The 25184-nt window shown below is 45.8% G+C and overlaps 1 protein-coding gene across 1 annotated transcript in view; it reads left to right on the top strand.

Moving 5' to 3' along the window:
* adisspb (adipose secreted signaling protein b) overlaps positions 1-25184 on the top strand; it is a 117967-nt gene that overhangs the window by 75419 nt on the left and 17364 nt on the right. The window contains exons 5-6 of the mRNA XM_084312689.1: positions 7800-7938; positions 19938-20063. Of these exons, the coding sequence (XP_084168815.1) occupies positions 7800-7938; positions 19938-20063 (265 nt within the window). The remainder of the gene's footprint in view (positions 1-7799; positions 7939-19937; positions 20064-25184) is intronic.

Below are 25184 nucleotides of genomic sequence, written 5' to 3'. Positions count from 1 at the left end.
TTAGGATGGAGGAAGTGTCCCTTCAGTTAGGATGGAGGAAGTGTCTCTTCAGTTAGGATGGAGGATGTGTCTCTTCAGTTATGATGGAGGAAGTGTCCCTTCAGTTAGGATGGAGGAAGTGTCTTCAGTTAGGATGGAGGAAGTGTCTCTTCAGTTAGGATGGAGGAAGTGTCTTCAGTTAGGATGGAGGAAGTGTCTCTTCAGTTAGGATGGAGGAAGTGTCTTCAGTTAGGATGGAGGAAGTGTCTCTTCAGTTAGGATGGAGGAAGTGTCTTCAGTTAGGATGGAGGAAGTGTCTCTTCAGTTAGGATGGAGGAAGTGTCCCTTCAGTTAGGATGGAGGAAGTGTCTTCAGTTAGGATGGAGGAAGTGTCCCTTCAGTTAGGATGGAGGAAGTGTCCCTTCAGTTAGGATGAAGGAAGTGTCTTCAGTTAGGATGGAGGAAGTGTCCCTTCAGTTAGGATGGAGGAAGTGTCTTCAGTTAGGATGGAGGAAGTGTCTCTTCAGTTAGGATGGAGGAAGTGTCTCTTCAGTTAGGATGGAGGAAGTGTCTCTTCAGTTATGATGGAGGAAGTGTCTCTTCAGTTAGGATGGAGGAAGTGTCTTCAGTTAGGATGGAGGAAGTGTCTCTTCAGTTAGGATGGAGGAAGTGTCCCTTCAGTTAGGATGGAGGAAGAGTCCCTTCAGTTAGGATGGAGGAAGTGTCTCTTCAGTTAGGATGGAGGAAGTGTCTCTTCAATTAGGATGGAGGATGTGTCTCTTCAGTTAGGATGGAGGATGTGTCTCTTCAGTTAGGATGGAGGATGTGTCTCTTCAGTTAGGATGGAGGAAGTGTCTCTTCAGTTAGGATGGATGACGTGTCTCTTCAGTTAGGATGGAGGAAGTGTCTCTTCAGTTAGGATGGAGGAAGTGTCTCTTCAGTTAGGATGGAGGAAGTGTCTCTTCAGTTAGGATGGAGGAAGTGTCTCTTCAGTTAGGATGGAGGAAGTGTCTTCAGTTAGGATGGAGGAAGTGTCTTCAGTTAGGATGGAGGAAGTGTCTCTTCAGTTAGGATGGAGGAAGTGTCCCTTCAGTTAGGATGGAGGAAGTGTCCCTTCAGTTAGGATGGAGGAAGTGTCCCCTCAGTTAGGATGGAGGACGTGTCTCTTCAGTTAGGATGGAGGAAGTGTCCCTTCAGTTAGGATGGAGGAAGTGTCTCTTCAGTTAGGATGGAGGAAGTGTCTTCAGTTAGGATGGAGGAAGTGTCTCTTCAGTTAGGATGGAGGAAGTGTCTCTTCAGTTATGATGGAGGAAGTGTCTCTTCAGTTAGGATGGAGGAAGTGTCTCTTCAGTTAGGATGGAGGAAGTGTCCCTTCAGTTAGGATGGAGGAAGTGTCTCTTCAGTTAGGATGGAGGAAGTGTCTCTTCAGTTAGGATGGAGAAAGTGTCCCTTCAGTTAGGATGGAGGAAGTGTCCCTTCAGTTAGGATGGAGGAAGTGTCCCTTCAGTTAGGATGGAGGAAGTGTCTCTTCAGTTAGGATGGAGGAAGTGTCTCTTCAGTTAGGATGGAGGAAGTGTCTCTTCAGTTAGGATGAAGGAAGTGTCCCTTCAGTTAGGATGGAGGAAGTGTCTCTTCAGTTAGGATGGAGGAAGTGTCTCTTCAGTTAGGATGGAGGAAGTGTCCCTTCAGTTAGGATGGAGGAAGTGTCCCTTCAGTTAGGATGGAGGATGTGTCTCTTCAGTTAGGATGGAGGATGTGTCTCTTCAGTTAGGATGGAGGAAGTGTCTTCAGTTAGGATGGAGGAAGTGTCTCTTCAGTTAGGATGGAGGATGTGTCTCTTCAGTTAGGATGGAGGAAGTGTCTCTTCAGTTAGGATGGAGGATGTGTCTCTTCAGTTAGGATGGCGGAAGTGTCCCTTCAGTTAGGATGGAGGATGTGTCTCTTCAGTTAGGATGGAGGAAGTGTCCCTTCAGTTAGGATGGAGGATGTGTCTCTTCAGTTAGGATGGAGGAAGTGTCCCTTCAGTTAGGATGGAGGAAGTGTCCCTTCAGTTAGGATGGAGGAAGTGTCTCTTCAGTTAGGATGGAGGATGTGTCTCTTCAGTTAGGATGGAGGAAGTGTCTTCAGTTAGGATGGAGGAAGTGTCTCTTCAGTTAGGATGGAGGAAGTGTCTTCAGTTAGGATGGAGGATGTGTCTCTTCAGTTAGGATGGAGGAAGTGTCTTCAGTTAGGATGGAGGAAGTGTCCCTTCAGTTAGGATGGAGGAAGAGTCCCTTCAGTTAGGATGGAGGAAGTGTCTCTTCAGTTAGGATGGAGGAAGTGTCCCTTCAGTTAGGATGGAGGAAGTGTCTTCAGTTAGGATGGAGGAAGTGTCTCTTCAGTTAGGATGGAGGAAGTGTCCCTTCAGTTAGGATGGAGGATGTGTCTCTTCAGTTAGGATGGAGGAAGTGTCTCTTCAGTTAGGATGGAGGATGTGTCTCTTCAGTTAGGATGGAGGAAGTGTCCCTTCAGTTAGGATGGAGGAAGTGTCTCTTCAGTTAGGATGGAGGAAGTGTCCCTTCAGTTAGGATGGAGGAAGTGTCCCTTCAGTTAGGATGGAGGAAGTGTATCTTCAGTTAGGATGGAGGATGTGTCTCTTCAGTTATGATGGAGGAAGTGTCCCTTCAGTTAGGATGGAGGAAGTGTCCCTTCAGTTAGGATGGAGGAAGTGTCTCTTCAGTTAGGATGGAGGAAGTGTCCCTTCAGTTAGGATGGAGGAAGTGTCCCTTCAGTTAGGATGGAGGAAGTGTCTCTTCAGTTAGGATGGAGGATGTGTCTCTTCAGTTATGATGGAGGAAGTGTCCCTTCAGTTAGGATGGAGGAAGTGTCTTCAGTTAGGATGGAGGAAGTGTCTCTTCAGTTAGGATGGAGGAAGTGTCTTCAGTTAGGATGGAGGAAGTGTCTCTTCAGTTAGGATGGAGGAAGTGTCTTCAGTTAGGATGGAGGAAGTGTCTCTTCAGTTAGGATGGAGGAAGTGTCTTCAGTTAGGATGGAGGAAGTGTCTATTCAGTTAGGATGGAGGAAGTGTCCCTTCAGTTAGGATGGAGGAAGTGTCTTCAGTTAGGATGGAGGAAGTGTCCCTTCAGTTAGGATGGAGGAAGTGTCCCTTCAGTTAGGATGAAGGAAGTGTCTTCAGTTAGGATGGAGGAAGTGTCCCTTCAGTTAGGATGGAGGAAGTGTCTTCAGTTAGGATGGAGGAAGTGTCTCTTCAGTTAGGATGGAGGAAGTGTCTCTTCAGTTAGGATGGAGGAAGTGTCTCTTCAGTTATGATGGAGGAAGTGTCTCTTCAGTTAGGATGGAGGAAGTGTCTTCAGTTAGGATGGAGGAAGTGTCTCTTCAGTTAGGATGGAGGAAGTGTCCCTTCAGTTAGGATGGAGGACGTGTCCCTTCAGTTAAAATGGAGGACGTGTCCCTTCAGTTAGGATGGAGGAAGTGTCTTCAGTTAGGATGGAGGAAGTGTCTTCAGTTAGGATGGAGGAAGTGTCTTCAGTTAGGATGGAGGAAGTGTCTCTTCAGTTAGGATGGAGGAAGTGTCTCTTCAGTTAGGATGGAGGAAGTGTCTCTTCAGTTAGGATGGAGGAAGTGTCCCTTCAGTTAGGATGGAGGAAGTGTCCCTTCAGTTAGGATGGAGGAAGTGTCCCTTCAGTTAGGATGGAGGATGTGTCTCTTCAGTTAGGATGGAGGAAGTGTCTCTTCAGTTAGGATGGAGGAAGTGTCTTCAGTTAGGATGGAGGATGTGTCTCTTCAGTTAGGATGGAGGAAGTGTCCCTTCAGTTAGGATGGAGGATGTGTCTCTTCAGTTAGGATGGAGGAAGTGTCTCTTTAGTTAGGATGGAGGACGTGTCCCTTCAGTTAGGATGGAGGAAGTGTCTCTTCAGTTAGGATGGAGGATGTGTCTCTTCAGTTAGGATGGAGGAAGTGTCCCTTCAGTTAGGATGGAGGATGTGTCTATTCAGTTAGGATGGAGGAAGTGTCCCTTCAGTTAGGATGGAGGATGTGTCTCTTCAGTTAGGATGGAGGAAGTGTCTCTTCAGTTAGGATGGAGGAAGTGTCCCTTCAGTTAGGATGGAGGAAGTGTCTCTTCAGTTAGGATGGAGGAAGTGTCTTCAGTTAGGATGGAGGATGTGTCTCTTAAGTTAGGATGGAGGAAGTGTCTTCAGTTAGGATGGAGGAAGTGTCTCTTCAGTTAGGATGGAGGAAGTGTCTTCAGTTAGGATGGAGGAAGTGTCTCTTCAGTTAGGATGGAGGAAGTGTCCCTTCAGTTAGGATGGAGGAAGTGTCCCTTCAGTTAGGATGGAGGAAGTGTCTCTTCAGTTAGGATGGAGGAAGTGTCCCTTCAGTTAGGATGGAGGAAGTGTCCCTTCAGTTAGGATGGAGGAAGTGTCTTCAGTTAGGATGGAGGAAGTGTCCCTTCAGTTAGGATGGAGGATGTGTCTCTTCAGTTAGGATGGAGGAAGTGTCTCTTCAGTTAAGATGGAGGATGTGTCTCTTCAGTTAGGATGGAGGAAGTGTCCCTTCAGTTAGGATGGAGGCAGTGTCTCTTCAGTTAGGATGGAGGAAGTGTCCCTTCAGTTAGGATGGAGGAAGTGTCCCTTCAGTTAGGATGGAGGAAGTGTCTCTTCAGTTAGGATGGAGGATGTGTCTCTTCAGTTAGGATGGAGGAAGTGTCTCTTCAGTTAGGATGGAGGAAGTGTCTTCAGTTAGGATGGAGGAAGTGTCTCTTCAGTTAGGATGGAGGAAGTGTCTTCAGTTAGGATGGAGGAAGTGTCTCTTCAGTTAGGATGGAGGAAGTGTCTTCAGTTAGGATGGAGGAAGTGTCTCTTCAGTTAGGATGGAGGAAGTGTCTTCAGTTAGGATGGAGGAAGTGTCTCTTCAGTTAGGATGGAGGAAGTGTCTCTTCAGTTAGGATGGAGGAAGTGTCTCTTCAGTTAGGATGGAGGAAGTGTCTCTTCAGTTAGGATGGAGGAAGTGTCTTCAGTTAGGATGGAGGAAGTGTCTTCAGTTAGGATGGAGGAAGTGTCCCTTCAGTTAGGATGGAGGAAGTGTCTTCAGTTAGGATGGAGGAAGTGTCTCTTCAGTTAGGATGGAGGAAGTGTCTCTTCAGTTATGATGGAGGAAGTGTCTCTTCAGTTAGGATGGAGGAAGTGTCTCTTCAGTTAGGATGGAGGAAGTGTCCCTTCAGTTAGGATGGAGGACGTGTCCCTTCAGTTAGGATGGAGGAAGTGTCCCTTCAGTTAGGATGGAGGAAGTGTCTTCAGTTAGGATGGAGGAAGTGTCTTCAGTTAGGATGGAGGAAGTGTCTTCAGTTAGGATGGAGGAAGTGTCGCTTCAGTTAGGATGGAGGAAGTGTCCCTTCAGTTAGGATGGAGGAAGTGTCTCAGTTAGGATGGAGGAAGTGTCCCTTCAGTTAGGATGGAGGAAGTGTCCCTTCAGTTAGGATGGAGGAAGTGTCTCTTCAGTTAGGATGGAGGAAGTGTCTCTTCAGTTAGGATGGAGGAAGTGTCCCTTCAGTTAGGATGGAGGAAGTGTCCCTTCAGTTAGGATGGAGGAAGTGTCTCTTCAGTTAGGATGGAGGATGTGTCTCTTCAGTTAGGATGGAGGAAGTGTCTCTTCAGTTAGGATGGAGGAAGTGTCTTCAGTTAGGATGGAGGATGTGTCCCTTCAGTTAGGATGGAGGATGTGTCTCTTCAGTTAGGATGGAGGAAGTGTCTCTTCAGTTAGGATGGAGGAAGTGTCCCTTCAGTTAGGATGGAGGAAGTGTCTCTTCAGTTAGGATGGAGGATGTGTCTCTTCAGTTAGGATGGAGGAAGTGTCCCTTCAGTTAGGATGGAGGATGTGTCTCTTCAGTTAGGATGGAGGAAGTGTCCCTTCAGTTAGGATGGAGGATGTGTCTCTTCAGTTAGGATGGAGGAAGTGTCTCTTCAGTTAGGATGGAGGATGTGTCTCTTCAGTTAGGATGGAGGAAGTGTCCCTTCAGTTAGGATGGAGGATGTGTCTTCAGTTAGGATGGAGGAAGTGTCTTCAGTTAGGATGGAGGAAGTGTCCCTTCAGTTAGGATGGAGGAAGTGTCTTCAGTTAGGATGGATGACGTGTCTCTTCAGTTAGGATGGAGGAAGTGTCTTCAGTTAGGATGGAGGAAGTGTCTCTTCAGTTAGGATGGAGGAAGTGTCCCTTCAGTTAGGATGGAGGAAGTGTCTCTTCAGTTAGGATGGAGGAAGTGTCTTCAGTTAGGATGGAGGAAGTGTCTCTTCAGTTAGGATGGAGGAAGTGTCTCTTCAGTTAGGATGGAGGAAGTGTCTCTTCAGTTAGGATGGAGGAAGTGTCTTCAGTTAGGATGGAGGAAGTGTCTCTTCAGTTAGGATGGAGGAAGTGTCTTCAGTTAGGATGGAGGAAGTGTCTCTTCAGTTAGGATGGAGGAAGTGTCCCTTCAGTTAGGATGGAGGAAGTGTCTTCAGTTAGGATGGAGGAAGTGTCCCTTCAGTTAGGATGAAGGAAGTGTCTTCAGTTAGGATGGAGGAAGTGTGTCTTCAGTTAGGATGGAGGAAGTGTCTCTTCAGTTAGGATGGAGGAAGTGTCTCTTCAGTTATGATGGAGGAAGTGTATCTTCAGTTAGGATGGAGGAAGTGTCTTCAGTTAGGATGGAGGAAGTGTCTCTTCAGTTAGGATGGAGGAAGTGTCCCTTCAGTTAGGATGGAGGACGTGTCCCTTCAGTTAGGATGGAGGAAGTGTCCCTTCAGTTAGGATGGAGGAAGTGTCTTCAGTTAGGATGGAGGAAGTGTCTTCAGTTAGGATGGAGGAAGTGTCTTCAGTTAGGATGGAGGAAGTGTCGCTTCAGTTAGGATGGAGGAAGTGTCCCTTCAGTTAGGATGGAGGAAGTGTCTCAGTTAGGATGGAGGAAGTGTCCCTTCAGTTAGGATGGAGGAAGTGTCCCTTCTGTTAGGATGGAGGAAGTGTCTCTTCAGTTAGGATGGAGGAAGTGTCCCTTCAGTTAGGATGGAGGAAGTGTCTCTTCAGTTAGGATGGAGGATGTGTCTCTTCAGTTAGGATGGAGGAAGTGTCCCTTCAGTTAGGATGGAGGATGTGTCTCTTCAGTTAGGATGGAGGAAGTGTCCCTTCAGTTAGGATGGAGGATGTGTCTCTTCAGTTAGGATGGAGGATGTGTCTCTTCAGTTAGGATGGAGGAAGTGTCCCTTCAGTTAGGATGGAGGATGTGTCTTCAGTTAGGATGGAGGAAGTGTCTTTAGTTAGGATGGAGGAAGTGTCCCTTCAGTTAGGATGGAGGAAGTGTCTTCAGTTAGGATGGATGACGTGTCTCTTCAGTTAGGATGGAGGAAGTGTCTTCAGTTAGGATGGAGGAAGTGTCTCTTCAGTTAGGATGGAGGAAGTGTCCCTTCAGTTAGGATGGAGGAAGTGTCTCTTCAGTTAGGATGGAGGAAGTGTCTTCAGTTAGGATGGAGGAAGTGTCTCTTCATTTAGGATGGAGGAAGTGTCTTCAGTTAGGATGGAGGAAGTGTCTTCAGTTAGGATGGAGGAAGTGTCTCTTCAATTAGGATGGAGGAAGTGTCTCTTCAATTAGGATGGAGGAAGTGTCTCTTCAGTTAGGACGGAGGAAGTGTCCCTTCAGTTACATCAGAGGGATGCAAATATGCCACTGTTGGGAAATGTCTCATCTTTTCTGTGACATTGCATTGAGAATTTGACAAGCTTCTCTCTCTCTCTCTCTCTCTCTCTCTCTCTCTCTCTCTCTCTCTCTCTCTCTCATTATTCTCTTTCTCTCTCAGGTCGGCTTCTTGAAGACCCAACACAGATATGAGATAGTGTTCACCCTGCCCAAGGTGCCCGCCCTGGGTGAGGATGCGTGTCCAGCGCCTGTGCCCAGCCCCCACCTCCGCATCACAGACCTGACTCCTGTACCAGAAGGCAAGACACAGGGTGTAGACTAGGGAACTAAAACAAGACACATGGTGTAGAGGGAACTAAAACACAGGGTGTAGAGGGAACTAAAACACAGGGTGTAGAGGGAACTAAAACACAGGTTGTAGAGGGAACTAAAACACAGGATGTAGAGGGAACTAAGACACAGGGTGTAGAGGGAACTAAAACAAGACACGGTGTCGAGGGAATTAAAAGACGGAAATATTTTCCACAGCATATACAGTTCAGCTTTTAACACATTCCCGGCCGCGTCCATGCTTTCTACAACGGAGTTCGGCGATTTGCGAATCTGATTGGCCACTTGCCCATTTCCGCGTCGAACAGCCTGCAAAGCACCTGGCGTTCTATCGCCATGCTCTAAGACAAACTCTAACCTTAACCAACTTCGAAAGAGTGCCTAAGCTTAACCGTCGAAAGAATCTATCGCCATGCTCTAAGACAAACTCTAACCTTAACCAACTTCGAAAGAGCGCCTAAGCTTAACCAGTGTAGACACTTGCGGTCCCATGATTGGGCGTACATGTCACATGACCAGAAATGAATCGCCGAACTCCGTTGTAGAAAGCATACAAGCTCCCGGCCATTGGAATGTGGCTGGAATGTGGCTGGAATGCCAGCTTTCCATTACAAACTTTCACTGTGCATCACGTTGTTTGTAGAGCTAAATCTATATTTTATATTATAGCTATGGATACAATATCATGGTCATTTGACAGTATGAACCTTCCGTTCAAGATGCAAAAAAGAAAAAAAATTCCATCAATACGTTCCCGTTTTATACTGTGGTGAATATGAGTCTTATTTCGGAATGATCGGGGCTAGTTCCTGTGAGGCTATTTATAAGGCGCAATGCTAATAACGTTAAATCCATTGCCGTTTCGTCCATACACACGCTAGAGTTAAAAATCCAAATGCATATGATCGGTATTATGTTCCATCATGAATGCATGAAAGGGGGGGGGTGGGGGGGTCTTTTCTGATAAATTTATTGCCAATAACGGCATTCGTTATTACCACAACATAGGCTGATCAGGGGGATGGCTATGAAATCCTTGCACGATCAAGCTGAAATTGATGTTAAATTCTCCTTACCTGTGGCCGGTCGGATTCCAAAAAGAATATTCCAATTATTTGATTGCCATCTGGTAGATCATATGTCCATTTGCCCCATGATATAGCCCACCACATCGTGGTGAGTCGGGGGTCCCGAGGGCTATTCAATGCGATCCAGTGAAGCCATAGGTTCACGTTAGTAGAAAAGTTTGCCCAGAGCGTTTTCAGTGTGGCACCCGGTCTGCAACAGGGGTTACTGCATTCTCGAGACAGCGCCACTAACAGGATTTGGCGCATACTGCACCTTCGGAGTCCCAATATGCCTTTTCCAGGCAAAATACAGCTCCATGACATTGAATAGGATATTAAAATCGGAAAAAAAATAACTAGTCAAAAACGTATATATATACGCGATTGGCCGTCAAGCGCTGGCTCCCAATAACATATACGTGATTGGCCGGGAATGTGTTAACCTCTTAATTCATTCCCCGCCAACAACAAGTTTACTTGTTATTTGATCGCTTTTCCTTTTTTTCTCTATTTGTATTCATTATTCATCCAGGGTGTTACCATAGGGAATGAGTCTCAGATCGCCAAAGTGCAATACCGGCCGCATCCAGCTAGACTGTGGTATCGAGCACCCTTTGTAACCTTGTATCTTGGCCTGTGTAACGGCCAAATGCCTCCGTTCTCACTTTTCCTTGTCGGCCGAGTGGAGCGGTTCTCCCGGTTCCATTGAAGCGCGTCAAATATCCCCGATCCATATGATGTGGTGGGTTATGTCGTGGACCAAATGGACATCGGATGTACCAGATGGCGATCAAACAATTGGAATATTATTTTTGGAATACTCCCGATCACAGGTAAGGACTATCTGACGTAAACTTTAGCTTGATCCTGCAATGCTTTTATACCGATCGGGCTGATAAGCATTTTTAGTGTTCAATACGAATGCCGTTACTGACGATCAAATAATCAGAAACGACCCCCCCCCCTTTCATGCATTCATGATGAAACATAATACCTATGACATAGATGTGATTTGGGAATAGTAGCGTGTACAGGCAAGAAACGGCAACATCTATTGTAGGAAAGCCTGCTAATAAGACTATTTCGTTGTAATAGCCCTTTCATATGTTGTTGTTGACAGGAAAGGGTAATTGATTTATGCCTGTGTAATCGTTCAGTACCATGTGCCCCGATCAAGTGTTGCACTCTAGTCTTCTGATAACGTTACTGACCATTAAGAGTTCTCTCCCTTTAAGTGAGCAAGCCGGTCTCCGTGTTACTGCCTGACGACTACTTCGTTCTGTACCTGCCCTTTAAGAGTCCCTCCCCTTTAACGTGCACGAGCTATTCTCTGTGTTGCTGCCTGATGGTGCGGCTGCTGTAGCAGTAATGCCCGTCCCTTTGAGGAACGTGTGCGTAAATGACCAACACAACCACACACATGGAAATATCCCAACCACACACACCTTTCTGTTCCCAATAAAAGACAATACCTGCAGCACGCCTCTGTGACTCTCTAATAGGAGTTAAAACGCCATAGTGTCCGCCAGCTCTATTAAACGCAAACCGTGGAGGCCCTAGCCCTCCGTTTCATGGTCCTTCGAAGCCGGATAGAGCTCCTCCAAGACGCTATGGCAGACCAGGACACCACAGAGACCACCGCTCACCCGCAGAGAGAGCGCCACCTACCAAGCCACCTACGTGACCTCAGGGTGGGTCATGAACCTGAACTCAGTACTCGGATCAGTCAGTACTCGGATCAGTCAGTACTCGGATCAGTCAGTACTCGGATCAGCCAGTACTCGGATCAGTCAGTACTCGGATCAGTCAGTACTCGGATCAGTCAGTACTCAGATCAGTCAATTCCTAGACCCACCATAAGGTCAGATGTCGGCTCCCATCGTTCATACCCGGCGAGTACCACAAGGGCCCCGTATGAAGGTAGTAGGTCCTCACGTCTGTCAATTCCTAGACCCACCATAAGGTCAGGTGTTGGCTCCCATCGTTCATCTGGGAGTGTACACCGACAACACGCTCTCTCACCAGCCCAGGAAGCAATCCTCCAGGAGTACATCCACTCCATGGAGCTTGAGGAGCTACAGCGCCAGGTACAAGAAGACTACGACGCCAACCTGGAGTGTAAACGTTTACAACGCATAGAGCAGGAAGCACAAGACGCACGGGAAGCTATCGTTAAACGCCTGGACAGGCAGAGGCGGCTTAAGAAGAAGGAGAAGGAACTTCAAGTAGCCAAACTGGTCACCTCACTTCAAGAGTCAAAGACGAGGGCTCTTGTACGTGCAGCAACATCTGAGCCGACCTATCCACCACCTGGACAACAGCACCACGTAGTGGCACCTGTGCCTCTAGCCCTTCCTACCGTACCACAGCACATGCATCCCCTGCCGGCTAATCCAGCCGCCATCACTCCAGTGATACACCACCCAGCACAGGCGACGCCTCGCCCTGCCGCTCCCCCTGTGTCGCCAACCCAGCTCCCAACATGCCTGGTTCACTTGAGCAACCTACAATCTCACACAGGGCCCCCTGTAGCTACTCGCAGTACCCAGAGTCCTACCTATGGTGCGACCATCCCTAGTACTCAACTCAGTACCCAACCTAGTACTCAACTCAGTACCCAACCTAGTACTCAACTCAGTACCCAACCTAGTACTCAACCCAGTACCCAACCTAGTACTCAACTCAGTACCCAACCTAGTACTCAACTCAGTACCCAACCTAGTACTCAACTCAGTACCCAACCTAGTACTCAACCCAGTACTCAACTCAGTACTCAACTCAGTACCCAACCTAGTACTCAACTCAGTACCCAACCTAGTACTCAACTCAGTACCCAACCTAGTACTCAACCCAGTACTCAACTCAGTACTCAACTCAGTACCCAACCTAGTACTCAACTCAGTACCCAACCTAGTACTCAACTCAGTACCCAACCTAGTACTCAACCCAGTACTCAACTCAGTACTCAACTCAGTACCCAACCTAGTACTCAACTCAGTACCCAACCTAGTACTCAACCTAGTACTCAACCTAGTACTCAGCCTAGTACTCAACCTAGTACTCAACCTAGCACCCAGCCTAGTACTCAACCTAGTACTCAGCCTAGCACCCAGCCTAGTACTCAGCCCAGTACTCAACCTAGTACTCAGCCTAGTACTCAGCCTAGTACTCAACCTAGTACTCAGCCTAGTACTCAACCTAGCACCCAGCCTAGTACTCAACCTACTACTCAGCCTAGCACCCAGCCTAGTACTCAGCCTAGTACTCAACCTAGTACTCAGCCCAGTACTCAGCCTAGTACTCAACCTAGTACTCAACCTAGTACTCAGCCTAGTACTCAACCTAGCACCCAGCCTAGTACTCAGCCCAGTACTCAACCTAGTACTCAACCTAGTACTCAACCTAGTACTCAACCTAGTACTCAACCTAGTACTCAGCCTAGCACCCAGCCCAGTACTCAACCTAGTACTCAACCTAGTACTCAACCTAGTACTCAACCTAGTACTCAGCCTAGCACCCAGCCCAGTACTCAACCTAGTACTCAACCCAGTACTCAACCCAGTACTCAGCCTAGTACTCAACCTAGTACTCAGCCTAGTACTCAGCCTAGTACTCAACCTAGTACTCAACCTAGTACTCAATCTAGGACCTCTCCCAGTCCTCCGCTCCCTGCCTTTGAAGACCTCTCTTCATGGAAAGATCTCGTCCAAGCAACAGTCAGGTCCCTTCACGGTGCGGCTGATGCCCAGACCACTGATCAGCCTTATGAAGCGGCCGACTTCCTCAACGCTGAGAAGGTCCTCCTTAAACAAACCCAGCTGGACTCATTCCCAGAGGAGATCAAGGCCCTCAAGTCTGACCGACCTCTTCCCCCAGACAGTCGTTTCGCCACTCTATCTCCAGAGTACGACAAGGCTACCTGTCTCCTCAGAGTAGGCGGTAGGCCGCACGGGGCCGAGAACTTGGAGATGGATGACATTCACCCAATCGTCTTGGATCCACATCACCCCCTGACAAAGCTGATCATCCAAGATTATGATCAAACTCTTCTCCACCCCGGGCCTGAGAGGGTACTCGTTGATCTTCGATCCCGACTCTGGGTCCTACATGGAAGAGGAGCAATCCGCAAGCATCAGCACACCTGCCGAGAACGTCACGCCAGGCGAGCAAAGCCTGACATGCCTAAAATGGCCGCCCTTCCGCCCTGTCGCCCGCGTCTCTACAAGCCCCCATTCTATTCCACCAGAGTAGACTGTTTTGGGCCATTTCACACCAAGATAGGGCTCCGGAGAGGCAGAAGTGGAGGAAGGACGGCAAGAAAGTCGCTCGGCCAGGTGGCCCTCATCGTTGACCCGCGGCTTCCTCGGGCACTCTGGCAGCCAGGGAAGGTCTACTTAGACCTTTTGAACTAAACAGGAAAGTCTCAGTGGTCCTCTGTATCCGGGAGACTCGGGAGCTGCACCGGCCGGAACACAGGGCGCAGGTATATTGCGCACTCGCACCGCAGCTGTCCAGGTGAAGGACAGAATATACCTGCGCCCTGTGTTCCGGCCGGTGCAGCTCCCGAGTCTCCCGGATACAGAGGACCACTGAGACTTTCCTGTTTAGTTCAAAAGGTCTAAGTAGACTTTTGGGTGCGGCTGTGTAGGAAAGCCTGCTAATAAGACTATTTCGTTGTAATAGCCCTTTCATATGTTGTTGTTGACAGGAAAGGGTAATTGATTTATGCCTGTAATCGTTCAGTACCATGTGCCCCGATCAAGTGTTGCACTCTAGTCTTCTGATAACGTTACTGACCATTAAGAGTTCTCTCCCTTTAAGTGAGCAAGCCGGTCTCCGTGTTACTGCCTGACGACTACTTCGTTCTGTACCTGCCCTTTAAGAGTCCCTCCCCTTTAACGTGCACGAGCTATTCTCTGTGTTGCTGCCTGATGGTGCGGCTGCTGTAGCAGTAATGCCCGTCCCTTTGAGGAACGTGTGCGTAAATGACCAACACAACCACACACATGGAAATATCCCAACCACACACACCTTTCTGTTCCCAATAAAAGACAATACCTGCAGCACGCCTCTGTGACTCTCTAATAGGAGTTAAAACGCCATAGTGTCCGCCAGCTCTATTAAACGCAAACCGTGGAGGCCCTAGCCCTCCGTTTCATCTATAGTAGAATTTACGTATAAGGCTATAACTCAGCATTTCGGGAATTACCCCAGACCGCTCTAAAACCTTATACTTATATTCACCACGGTATAACACGGCGTATGGATGGAAAAATTTATTCCTTTTCACATATTGAACAATAGATAGGTGATGTCAAATGGGCCATAGTATTGCATCCATAGCTATAATATAGAATATAGTTATAGCTCTACAAACAAGGTGACGCACTCCTATCTTTTAAAGCGTGGCAGTGCTATGACTGGCTCCGTTTAATTCCCGGCGGTCAATGAGTTAAGCCCGACGGGTCCGGCACCGGTCCCAAAATGACATCACGTCATAAATCAATCTCTCCAGACTGTATGACATTAAGTTGCGTTTTCTTTTCAAATGTATCCAAGAGTAAAGACCATACCCATGTCACAACAGCAGTCATAGTGTATATTTTCAGCAATACGTTTGTTTACCAATAGGTTAAAGTGTTATTAGTGAGATTTTAGTTTATGGAATGTGTTAATAATTTAGCGAATATCCACAATTTTTTATTAGCGAAACATCGCCAGTTGTAGTCATATGAGCAGAGGGCATCCAGAGCTCTCAATGAGCATTGGAATTTTGAAAAACTACAGTACCCAGCCGATTCTAGCTTCCTGCAAGCAAATTACTTGTGTATGCATTTTTTTTGTTTCTATTATTTATCTGGATTCTCTACCACAAAACTGAATGTTATTGGCATAGATTGGAGCGCAGTTAGTGTCTACCTTCTGTGAATATGTAGCAACAATCCGCGTTGCAAACTGATTCAAAATGGCGGAGCCATATCCATTATTAGAATGGAACTGTACATACAGTAGATTTCATTCACGGTTCTTCAGTGCACGCCTGGAGATAATATATTCAAATTGAACTCTGCCATTTGAAAGAGAAGATTTGGCCCGATCCATAGATGTGCGAGTTGGCTATAATAAGGTCATTTATAGGCCTGGTGTTCTATAATAATATTTCAAATTGCATGTGTCCGGATGGCAGAATTCAGTTCTGTATCTACAAAACCTTCTGTTTAATCATCTTTCCTTTATTCATTTGCTTAGATTTTTTGTACACATGATCTCTGTGGTACTGAATGAGCTCAGTGGCAGTCTTTCATGTCTGGTCATTTTTAGCATGGTGTTATTCACTGTCAAAGATGCAAAAAGAAATTCATAATTTATATTCTCTTTTGTTTCATCACAATTTACTCAAACCTAGTAACGGACACAATATTTCTGACACTGGGAATACATTCCATGAGATCCATAGATGTCCCTAGATACCAAGAACATGCAAATTAACCTTGTAGAACTGGAGCAATCTTCCATTTACTTAGGTATGTATTTTTAGGCGGATTTTCAGAAAATAGGGCTAGGGCTTTACAGGTTAAAGTTGCAACTTGGACAAACTGTGCATTTCGTTTTTATTAATTCTGTTTCAACTGGTAAGGCGTTAAGAACAAATTATTTATTTCAATTAAATTCAAACCCTTATTTATTCTCAAATGGACAATTGAGGCTGGGCGATATGGCAAAAATCATATCGCGATAACGATATGATAATGTTATATCACTCGATATTGATAATTATCGAAATTGTTATAAGTACATTTTTTTTTTTTTTGCAGCAGCAATTCTTTGTCGTTGCCGCCATCTTTAGTGTTACATCCCCTCACACTCCAGTTCTCAGGCTGCAGCTGGTTTAAAAGCTAAAGTAAACCGGCTTCTCTGCTGGCTGTGGCTCCAGGGGAGTTGAACAGTTCTGGCTCTGCTAGTTTCTTTTCTATCTTTTGGCGCTTTTTTGGTGGACAAACCACAGCACATGTGCACCGTGACTCGTGACTGGAGACTAGCTCTGCTAGCACACATAGCCTACTGTGTACAGACGGTTTCAAACTGTATTTTAAATTAGAAAGCAAACAAAATAAATGGACAAGAGAAAAATAGATCTCAATTTGGTCAGTATTGTCATTTGGACAAGCAAAGCCATTACTTTAAGTTGCAGGCAAGAAAGACAAGTCTGTCCACTGTCTCTGGTTTTAAAACTGTCCTGTTGCAGGTCCAAAAAAAAATCGATATATTTTTTTTCTTTTTCTTTTTATATCGATTATTAAAATATATCGCGATATTTATCGTTATATCGCCCAGCCCTCACCTTCATTTTCAATGTCGTCAAGACTTAGACATTTCAATGCATACATTTTTTATAATAGTAATAAATATGAATAACTCTATCCATATAGCACTTTTCATACATGAACCGCAGTCCAGAGGGCCCCATAGCAATCAGTATAAAATGCATAAAACAATGCATAAATTGCAGAGATAAGAATAGGTATAAAAGACAATAAAAGTAGTACAAAGTACAATGTTGCTCGAAGGCATGTGAACCCCCCCGAAACATCAGTGATAAAGCGTGCCACACACAAACAGCCCGCGCGCCACTCACACTGCCATGCACGGAGAGGGGAATGCCCCCCGGCCCGCGGGCTGCCCCATCTCCCCCGGTCCCGGCGACCTCGCCACCACGAGGAAACCGGCGAACCCCACACCCCCACCCCCAAACTCCACGGAGGAAATAACAGCGCCCCAGGTCCAGGACGCGTGAATACTTTACCCAAGGCAGTTGTCCTTCCGCGTTCGGTTTGCGCGCCCTGATTGGCCTCTCAGCGCCCAATCGCGTTGCGCCTAGCTTTCAGTTCCACAGTCCTCGCCCATTTCCTCGTATAACGCGCTATTCATATCATCGACATCACATCAATATTATATTAACGTAACACGCTATTCATATCAATCGGCATCACATCAATATATCAATCAATAACACTACGTTATTTATATTGATGTGATGCCGATTGATATGAATAGCGCGTTACGTTAAAGGGGAACTATCTTATAAATGGCCTTTTTCAGTGTTTAGCATTGTTTCCTAGCTATGTGGACTTATATTAATAATAATATGATCTATGTCTCTAATTCTCATATTGGCGCATTCTTCCAATTCTCCTCTCACAATATTCACCCTCACTGAACTGAGTCATCTGAAAATGTGCTGATTTGTGATGTCAGAGAGACACCGCTGCATGATAATGTTCAGGCGAGGCAGTGGTTTACCATTGTGGTTGGTGCCCAGGCTCAAAAACGGCTTAAGATCTTGAGGTAGAAAAATGCTGTTTTTGAGGACTTGATTAGAAATACAAAACAATTAATTAAAAAAAATTAAAAATTACAGAGGTGTTCCATAAACTCACAGGAATTGTGTAAAAGTGCCCAAATAGTGAAAGAAATAGTAAAATAGTTCCCCTTTAATATAGAGATGAAAACACTACGTTATTATTGATGTGATGCCGATTGATATGAATAGCGCGTTACGTTAATATCTGAGATGAAAACACTACGTTATTTATATTGATGTGATGCCGATTGATATGAATAGCGCGTTACGTTAATATAGAGATGAAAACACTACGTTATTATTGATGTGATGCCGATTGATATGAATAGCGTGTTACGTTAATATCTGAGATGAAAACACTACGTTATTTATATTGATGTGATGCTGATTGATATGAAGAGATGAAAACACTACGTTATTTATATTGATGTGATGCCGATTGATATGAATAGCGCGTTATACGAGGAAATGGGCGAGGACTTGGGCTGTGGAACTGAAAGCTAGGCGCAACGCGATTGGGCGCTGAGAGGCCAATCAGGGCGCGCAAACCGAACGCAGAAGGACAACTGCCTTGGGTAAAGTATTCACGCGTCCAGGACCTGCAGCCACGCCAAAGGAGCCACGACTACAAACACTCAAGCAGACAGACACAACAGCGGTCAAATGAGAAGACGTGCAGCACCGTGGACGGTCCGAGGCGACACCGGGACCTCCGGGAGATGAGGAAGACATCGCCTCCTGCTTCCCACGCATTCGTCTCCTAAATCGATTGCGTCAGGCAATGCTATGGTTTGGCCAAGCAACCCTCTGTATACAACATTTAAAGATGGTGGTCTCTAGATTCTTGATTCTTGATTTTGGTGATAATCAAGTGGACACGTGTCGCGGCGAACCTTTTGTTTATGTTTGGATGACAAGATCGTGCCTCCAATCAGCCGACGGTAGCGTAGAAGTTAGAGAGCCGGACTTTTGACCGAAAAAACACTGCAGGAGCGAATCTCCAGAGCAACTAACATGGATCTCAAACTCTGCCCTCTTTTCTTGATCCTCCAATCGCAGCCGCTGCTTTCCTCGCAACAAACTGGGGAGCAACAGTTGTGACCGGAGGATCAAATTGACCTGGATCTAAAACCCTGCCCTCTTTTCTTGATCCTCCAATCGCAGCCGTCGCTTCCCTCGAGTTTAAAATAGATTTTTAGAAAGGACCTCTCTCTCTCGAGGGAAAGGCAGACCGATCCCAAAGCTGGTTTACGCAAGAGGACTGTGACTAAAGTCACACTTAGTCACACTAGAGCGCATTCTGATGCCACACCCTAAAATCTCCCTCCCTGTTCTTCAGCCCATGTGTAACTTCCTGTTGCAGAGCACATAGAACAGGAAGTGCTACAGCGAAAACAAATACATGGTTTCTTTCCAGAACGCTGTATGTTTTTAATTTAAGGGCAACACGCTTTTAGACGCGAAGCTCCTCTTTGACCAGCGACACTGCTGAAGCGCTAAAGTTATTCGTTTGGTAATTAATTAACTCGCGGTTAGCTGCCCTGGTGGTGGCCACACGGTAGAACACAAACCGCAGCTCTTTCCCTTGAAGCCTGCCCTGTGCCACTTCACATTAAGGATGCTGTGTGTCTTGATGACCTGATGTTCTGTGCTCAAAGGGTCTTAGCGTAGCGTAAAAATATAGCAGCTTTTATCCAAAGCGCTTTACAATTTATGCCTCACATTTCACCCATTCACCCACACATTCACACAGCGACGGCGGAGGCAACCATGCAAGGTGCTGAGCTGCTCATCGGGAGCAGTTAGGGGTTAAGTGTCTTGCTCAAGGACACTTCAACACGCTACCCGGGAGGAGCGGGAATCTAACCGGGAACCTCCGGATTACCAGACGACTGCTCTACCTCCCGAGCCGTTGTCTGGAAGATATATCATCTTGAAGTGTGCTCCTTGCTCTCCTCCCTGCAACCATTAGATCCTCGCTCGCTGGGTCTTCCCTCTAGAGTCATTAGTACATGGCTCATGGCCTTTTATAGTGCAACAAACTTGACCTTAGTGCTACTACGATGCTTTTGGAAAACCCTGCCAATTCTCTATTTCAAACTCGACGCCTGGACACCGACTAGGACCGTGCATGCAATTGAGGCCGCGGTGCTGTTGTGACCTTTACATGACCTCCTGGACTTTTTTGGTAATTTGTTAGGCTACATATTTGTTTCCTTTCTCTGATGTTTATAGTAGTAGTATGGTGGGTGGGTGTGATATTCATGGCAGTTCATTCAATTCATATTCATTTGTCAGTTGTTGATTATGTGTTTTTCCACTGTGCTGTTGACATTGAGTTCTGTTGGCAGTCTGTGTATCAGTCTCATTATGTCCAGACTGGATAGAGGAGAGAGAGAGGGGGGAGGGGAGAGAGGAGAGGAGATCTATCTCTTTATTTCTCTCACTCACACACACACACCCAAGTGGGTTGAAGGTCTCTCTCTCTCTCAGGTTGGTTGAAGGTCTCTCACTCATTCTCTCTGTCTCTCTCTCCCAGGTGGATTGAAGGTGACCTGTGAGTACATGGCCCAGCAGGAGGGAGTTCTCTGTGAAGAGGTTCTGCTGTTGAGTGAGAGCAAAGCGGACGTCTGTGTCAGGGTCAAAGTTCACGCCAGAGTCATGGGTGAGGCTCCACTGACAATACCATGTGATACAATATGATACCATGTGATGTGATACGATATGATGCCATCATTGCCATGTAGGCGAGTCAATATATGGTTTAACCCCAAAAAAATTGATACAAAAGGTTTTTCAATGGATTCTGGTAGTATTGGGCGTGCTAAATAACATACTAAAAGTCTACCAAAATCGACCCCTCCGAAAGCCGTCATTTCCAAGATGGCGTCCCAGATGGCGCCGGGGCGATTAAAATGGCTATATCTCAAATTAAGAAAATGGTGCAAAGGATTTCTCAACTGATTCTGGTACCTCTGGGCATGATCACTAACATACTAAAAATCTAGGAAAATACACCTTCCAGAAAGGCTTCATTTTCAAGATGGCGTCCAAAATTGCGGCTGGCCAAGCTTAAAATGGCTATATATATGTCAATATAAAAATTATATAAATGATTTTGTCATTTGATTCTGGTACCCCAAGTACCCCTAGACATACTTAGGAACATACTAAAGTTTTAGGGAAATACACCTTCCGAAGAGGCTTAATTTTCAAAATGGTGTCCAAAATGACGACTGGGAGCTTAGAATGCCTGTATCTCAAATGGGAAAACATTTCTAAAGGATTTATAAACTGATTCTGGCACCTCTATACATTAATAACGAGCAAAATATCTAGCTAAATATATCTGCTAGGAATGCATCATTTGCATCATCAAAATGGCTGCCTGTAGCTTATTTAGGCTAAAATTTAAATTGGTTATTATATTCAACCTAGAAAGCTGGCTTTGGTGTTGAACACAAAATAAATGACCCACTTATTGTGGTCTTTAGGCCTACTCATCATCATCTTCAGGATCCTCTGGGAGAAACTTGTTATGTGGATTGTCACATTCATGAAGTTGACATGGTCCACAGACAGTAGTACAAGGTAGTCCATATTTTCTGCATGAGCAGCGAAGTGTCTTGCAGGCAGTGGTACAGTTACAATGAATGACCTTCAAGAGACTGTCTGGAGCAGCATTCATTGTTGACATGAGTGGGACAAATCTATTGTCCTGCAGGTTCCAGCCCCAGTCTAGAGCATCTATACCATCATCTGTTCCCATCCAGACCATGACCTGGTAGTATGCTCTACGACAGTGGAATTTGGTAGCAGATTCAGTTGGTGGTAGACGTTCAGGCGTTACCGTTGATGAAGCTGAGACAACCTTCTTGCTGAAAATGTTATATCTCATTTTTGCAAGCCAATCTGTGCACTTTCCACCAAAAAAGACAGCCATTGCTTGGCACCCAAGGTCATCGATCACATCTGTTGTCTGGTTTGGTACAGTGAATGCATTGGCACAAGCCTGAAGGACAGGATCCCCTTTTACACGTTTTTGGAATGCTGTCTTTTTGCCAACTCCGAAGATCCGGGAAGTTGTGTCACAGCCAGTCACAGCATGGATGAACAGCAACTGAGAACACACATCCTGTCCGAGTACTTCTTTCAAATGGTTTATGGCGTACACTTTAAAACTGCCATCAGCTTTCGACTTGTCTGATCTGAAATAAAGGCCCTTGCTATCTCTCTGTGCATAGTAAAGAAGTAAGACGAGGAGATCAGTATCTTCTCCAATCAGCGTCGTGGTGTGAAGAAGAGATGATCCCACTGCGGCCCTTACTATGTCTACATCAGCATCTCCAAGTGAATTGACCACAGTGCAATCCCGTTCTTTCAGTTCATCACTTATCATGTGGATCAGTTTCTGTTTATTCAGATCTCTTGACAGGAACTCCTCCTTCTTACCTGAGAACTCTGTCTCAGCAGTGAAGTTGACAATGGGATGAATATTGTTTCCTCTTCTTTGATGTGTGTTGTCTTTAATGGATGGCCCATCCTGGCACACTCACTTTAAACAAACACACTGTAGCACCCACTCCACACACTTTATAGCACACACTCACTTTAAACAAACACACTGTAGCACCCACTCCCCACACTTTATATTTATTGATGAAGGATTGCACTACAACTCGTACACCTTACTGTAAATTGTACCTAAATTGTACCTCATCCCATTTCTGCTTTGCACTATATAGTATTGTACATTAGTACACTGCATAGTATTGTATATTATATGGTAACTCAGTTACGTCTATTCTGCATCGAACATTGTATATATGTCTATACTGAACACTGTGACCTCATTTTCTACTTCTAATTTACATGCTATACTATGTTATTTGATACTATCTTGTCTAGCACAGTCTCTGGAGCGTAACAGTAAGAAGCATTTTGTATGAAAGTATTCTGTACTTCTGTATGACAACTATTAAAGAAACTTGAAACTTGAAACATAGCTATCAAACACAATGGTTGTAGCTGAGCCATAATGTTGGATGGTGAAGTCTGCATATGACTGTGCAATTTTACCATAGCTTTGTCCGTGCTTCCATTGTATTCGGTGAAGGAGTGAACCACCATCAAGAACATAATGCTCCGTTTCTGGTACAGAATCTAGGATTGCATCACTTGCATGATCACAGATCGCGTGCGCTAGTTGTGGTTTATCAGCTTTGCGGAAGACGCTTCCGGCTTCAAAGAGGGCAGGAGGGAAAGGACTGAGTTCGTAACGCATAACCTCCTCCAATGACAGCTCTCCAGTTTGGGAGACAATAAGGAAACGTTGAAAAAGAAGTGCAGAATCAATGATTCGATCAGGAGCAACCTTGATAGACGATTTTTGTCCAAGGGTTATGGCTTTATCCTTTCTACTAAATGAAAATGTGAATGCCGGCTGTCCGATCATTTTGTGCATGATGTTGCGTCCAACAGAGTCATAATCATGCACGTTCACTCCATCCTCAGCGACAACACCTGTAACTACATTCCTTAAAGAAGAGTCTGGAGAGAAAGGTGAACATATAGCAAGTTTTGAAGTGATCTTCTCCAGGTTAGCAGCATCCCTTTTCATCCTTGCCTCTGTTGAATCCTTGTGCTGTTCTGATGTTGTGTATGTCTGGTTTGAGAACTCCTGCATTGCGGTGTTATACTCTGATGTTATGCCCTTTGACATTGTCCAAAGGGATCTCTGATTGTCGGTCATTCCACTTCCATGTGTCATCCCTCCTGTAGTCTTCAATGACCTCATCAATGTTGTTTCGATTACAAGATCTGAGCTGAGGCCTGCCCATGATTGGCTGCTGCGACGGATAACATGAAAACCCTTTTCAAATTGTCTGAAGACATCTGGGTGGTTGATGTGAAGCTGACTCATCTCTTGGACATAAAAGTGTGCCGATTTCAAGTAATTGTAATGCCCAGCCGCAGCGAATATCGGCATGCATTCAGAAACAGCGCGTAGGTGCAAAAGCCAGGAACCTGTGCGATCTGCTGTTATCAGTGACCTAGCAACTTCTAACATGTGTTGGTAATTTAGCCACAACTGACACAACAAACACCTCTAACTATAACAACTATAATGGTCAAAAAGAAGGCTTCAACTATGCTAGCTTGAGAGCTGGAGAGTGCAAACACCTTTTTTAGTAAGCTATTTGTATTTGTATAGTCATTTTAAGCTCCTGGGCGCCAGTTTGGACGCCATCTTGAAAATGATGCCTTTCCGGAAGGTGTATTTTCCTAGATTTTTAGTATGTTCACAAGCATAGAGGTACCAGAATCAAGTGAAAAATCATAGTTATATATTTTTTTCTATTGAGATATATAGCCATTTTAAGCTTGGTCTGCCGCCATTTTGGACGCCATCTTGAAAATTAAGCCTTTCTGGAAGGTGTATTTTCCTAGATTTTTAGTATGTTAGTGAACATGCCCAGAGGTACCAGAATCAGTTGAGAAATCCTTTGCACCATATTCTCAATTTGAGATATAGCCATTTTAATATCTCCACCGCCATCTGGGACGCCATCTTGGAAATGGCGGCTTTCGGGGGGGGGGTCGATTTTGGTCGACTTTTAGTATGTTATTTAGCACGCCCAATACTATCGGAATCCATCGAAAAACCTTTTGTATCAATTTTTTTTGGGTTAAGTGCTTTTTTTTCATAGATTGACTCGCCTAATGTGATGTGATACGATATCGGATTAATTGACACCTGCCTGGGTGTCCCTAGATTCTCACGCTGTACCACTCATCGCACCTGTCCCTAAGAAACTCTGTCCACGGCAGAATAATGATGGTAAATGGTGCATTTATATAGCAGCTTTTATCCAAAGCGCTTTAAAACGTGTACCTCATATTCACACATTCACACACCGACGGTGGAGGCGACCACACAAGGTGACCTGCTCATTGCGAGCAGTTAAGTGTCTTGCTCAAGGACACTTTGATACGCTGCCCGGGAGGAGCGGGAATCGAACCGGGAACCTTCTGACGACACTCTGCCTCCTGAGCCACTGTCACCCCATGATTTCTGACCTATTGCTGTAACCTCTGTTGTGGTGAAGTGTATGGAAAAGCTCATGGTGAGCAGACTACGGCTGTATGCAGGGGTGCAGTCGTAATATCAGAACTGCCTGTACGCTAAAAGGCGGTTAGGTGGTCGAGCGGAGATTGCGTTCGTCACCAGCCCCGGAGCTGTGAGCTTGGTTCGCCTGTTTGAATCCAGCTCACAGCTCCGGGGTTGTCACCAGCTTGGCTGGCCGTCTGCACTGATACAATTGGCTGTATCAGAGGGTGGGAGAAGCTGGCGGGGTGGGTCCGGGTCGTTGTAAACAGCGACTCCTACAGTTCGGTCGGGGCGCCTGCTAAGCGCAGATTGGACGTGAGGGGGATAGTGTGGTCCTCCCACACGCTACGCCCTCTCAATGAGAATCCGCGCTGCCAGGTGAAAAGAAGCGGTGATTGGCTGGACGTGTGTCGGAGGAAGCACGTGGTAGCCTCCACTCTCTCAAATGATCTGACTGTGGGGGGTAAAGCGCAGCGACCAGGAAGGGACTGGGAATTGGCATACGACTAACATTGGGATGGGAGAAAATCGGAGGAAAATGGAGGGGGAAAAAGACCAAAAAAAAAAAAAAAACTGCCTGTACGCTGTTTAAATGACGCCACGTGCACGCGCGCTCCCGCATACATGTTCCCTCGCGTGTGCACAGAACAGATGATTATTATGCATAAATAGTAG

The sequence above is a fragment of the Notolepis coatsorum genome (genome assembly GCF_963971535.1).
Source record: "Notolepis coatsorum genome assembly, chromosome: 4".
In the NCBI taxonomy this organism is placed as follows: domain Eukaryota; kingdom Metazoa; phylum Chordata; class Actinopteri; order Aulopiformes; family Paralepididae; genus Notolepis; species Notolepis coatsorum.
Note: the sequence above shows the minus strand (reverse complement) of the source record. Positions and strands in the feature narration are given on the sequence as shown.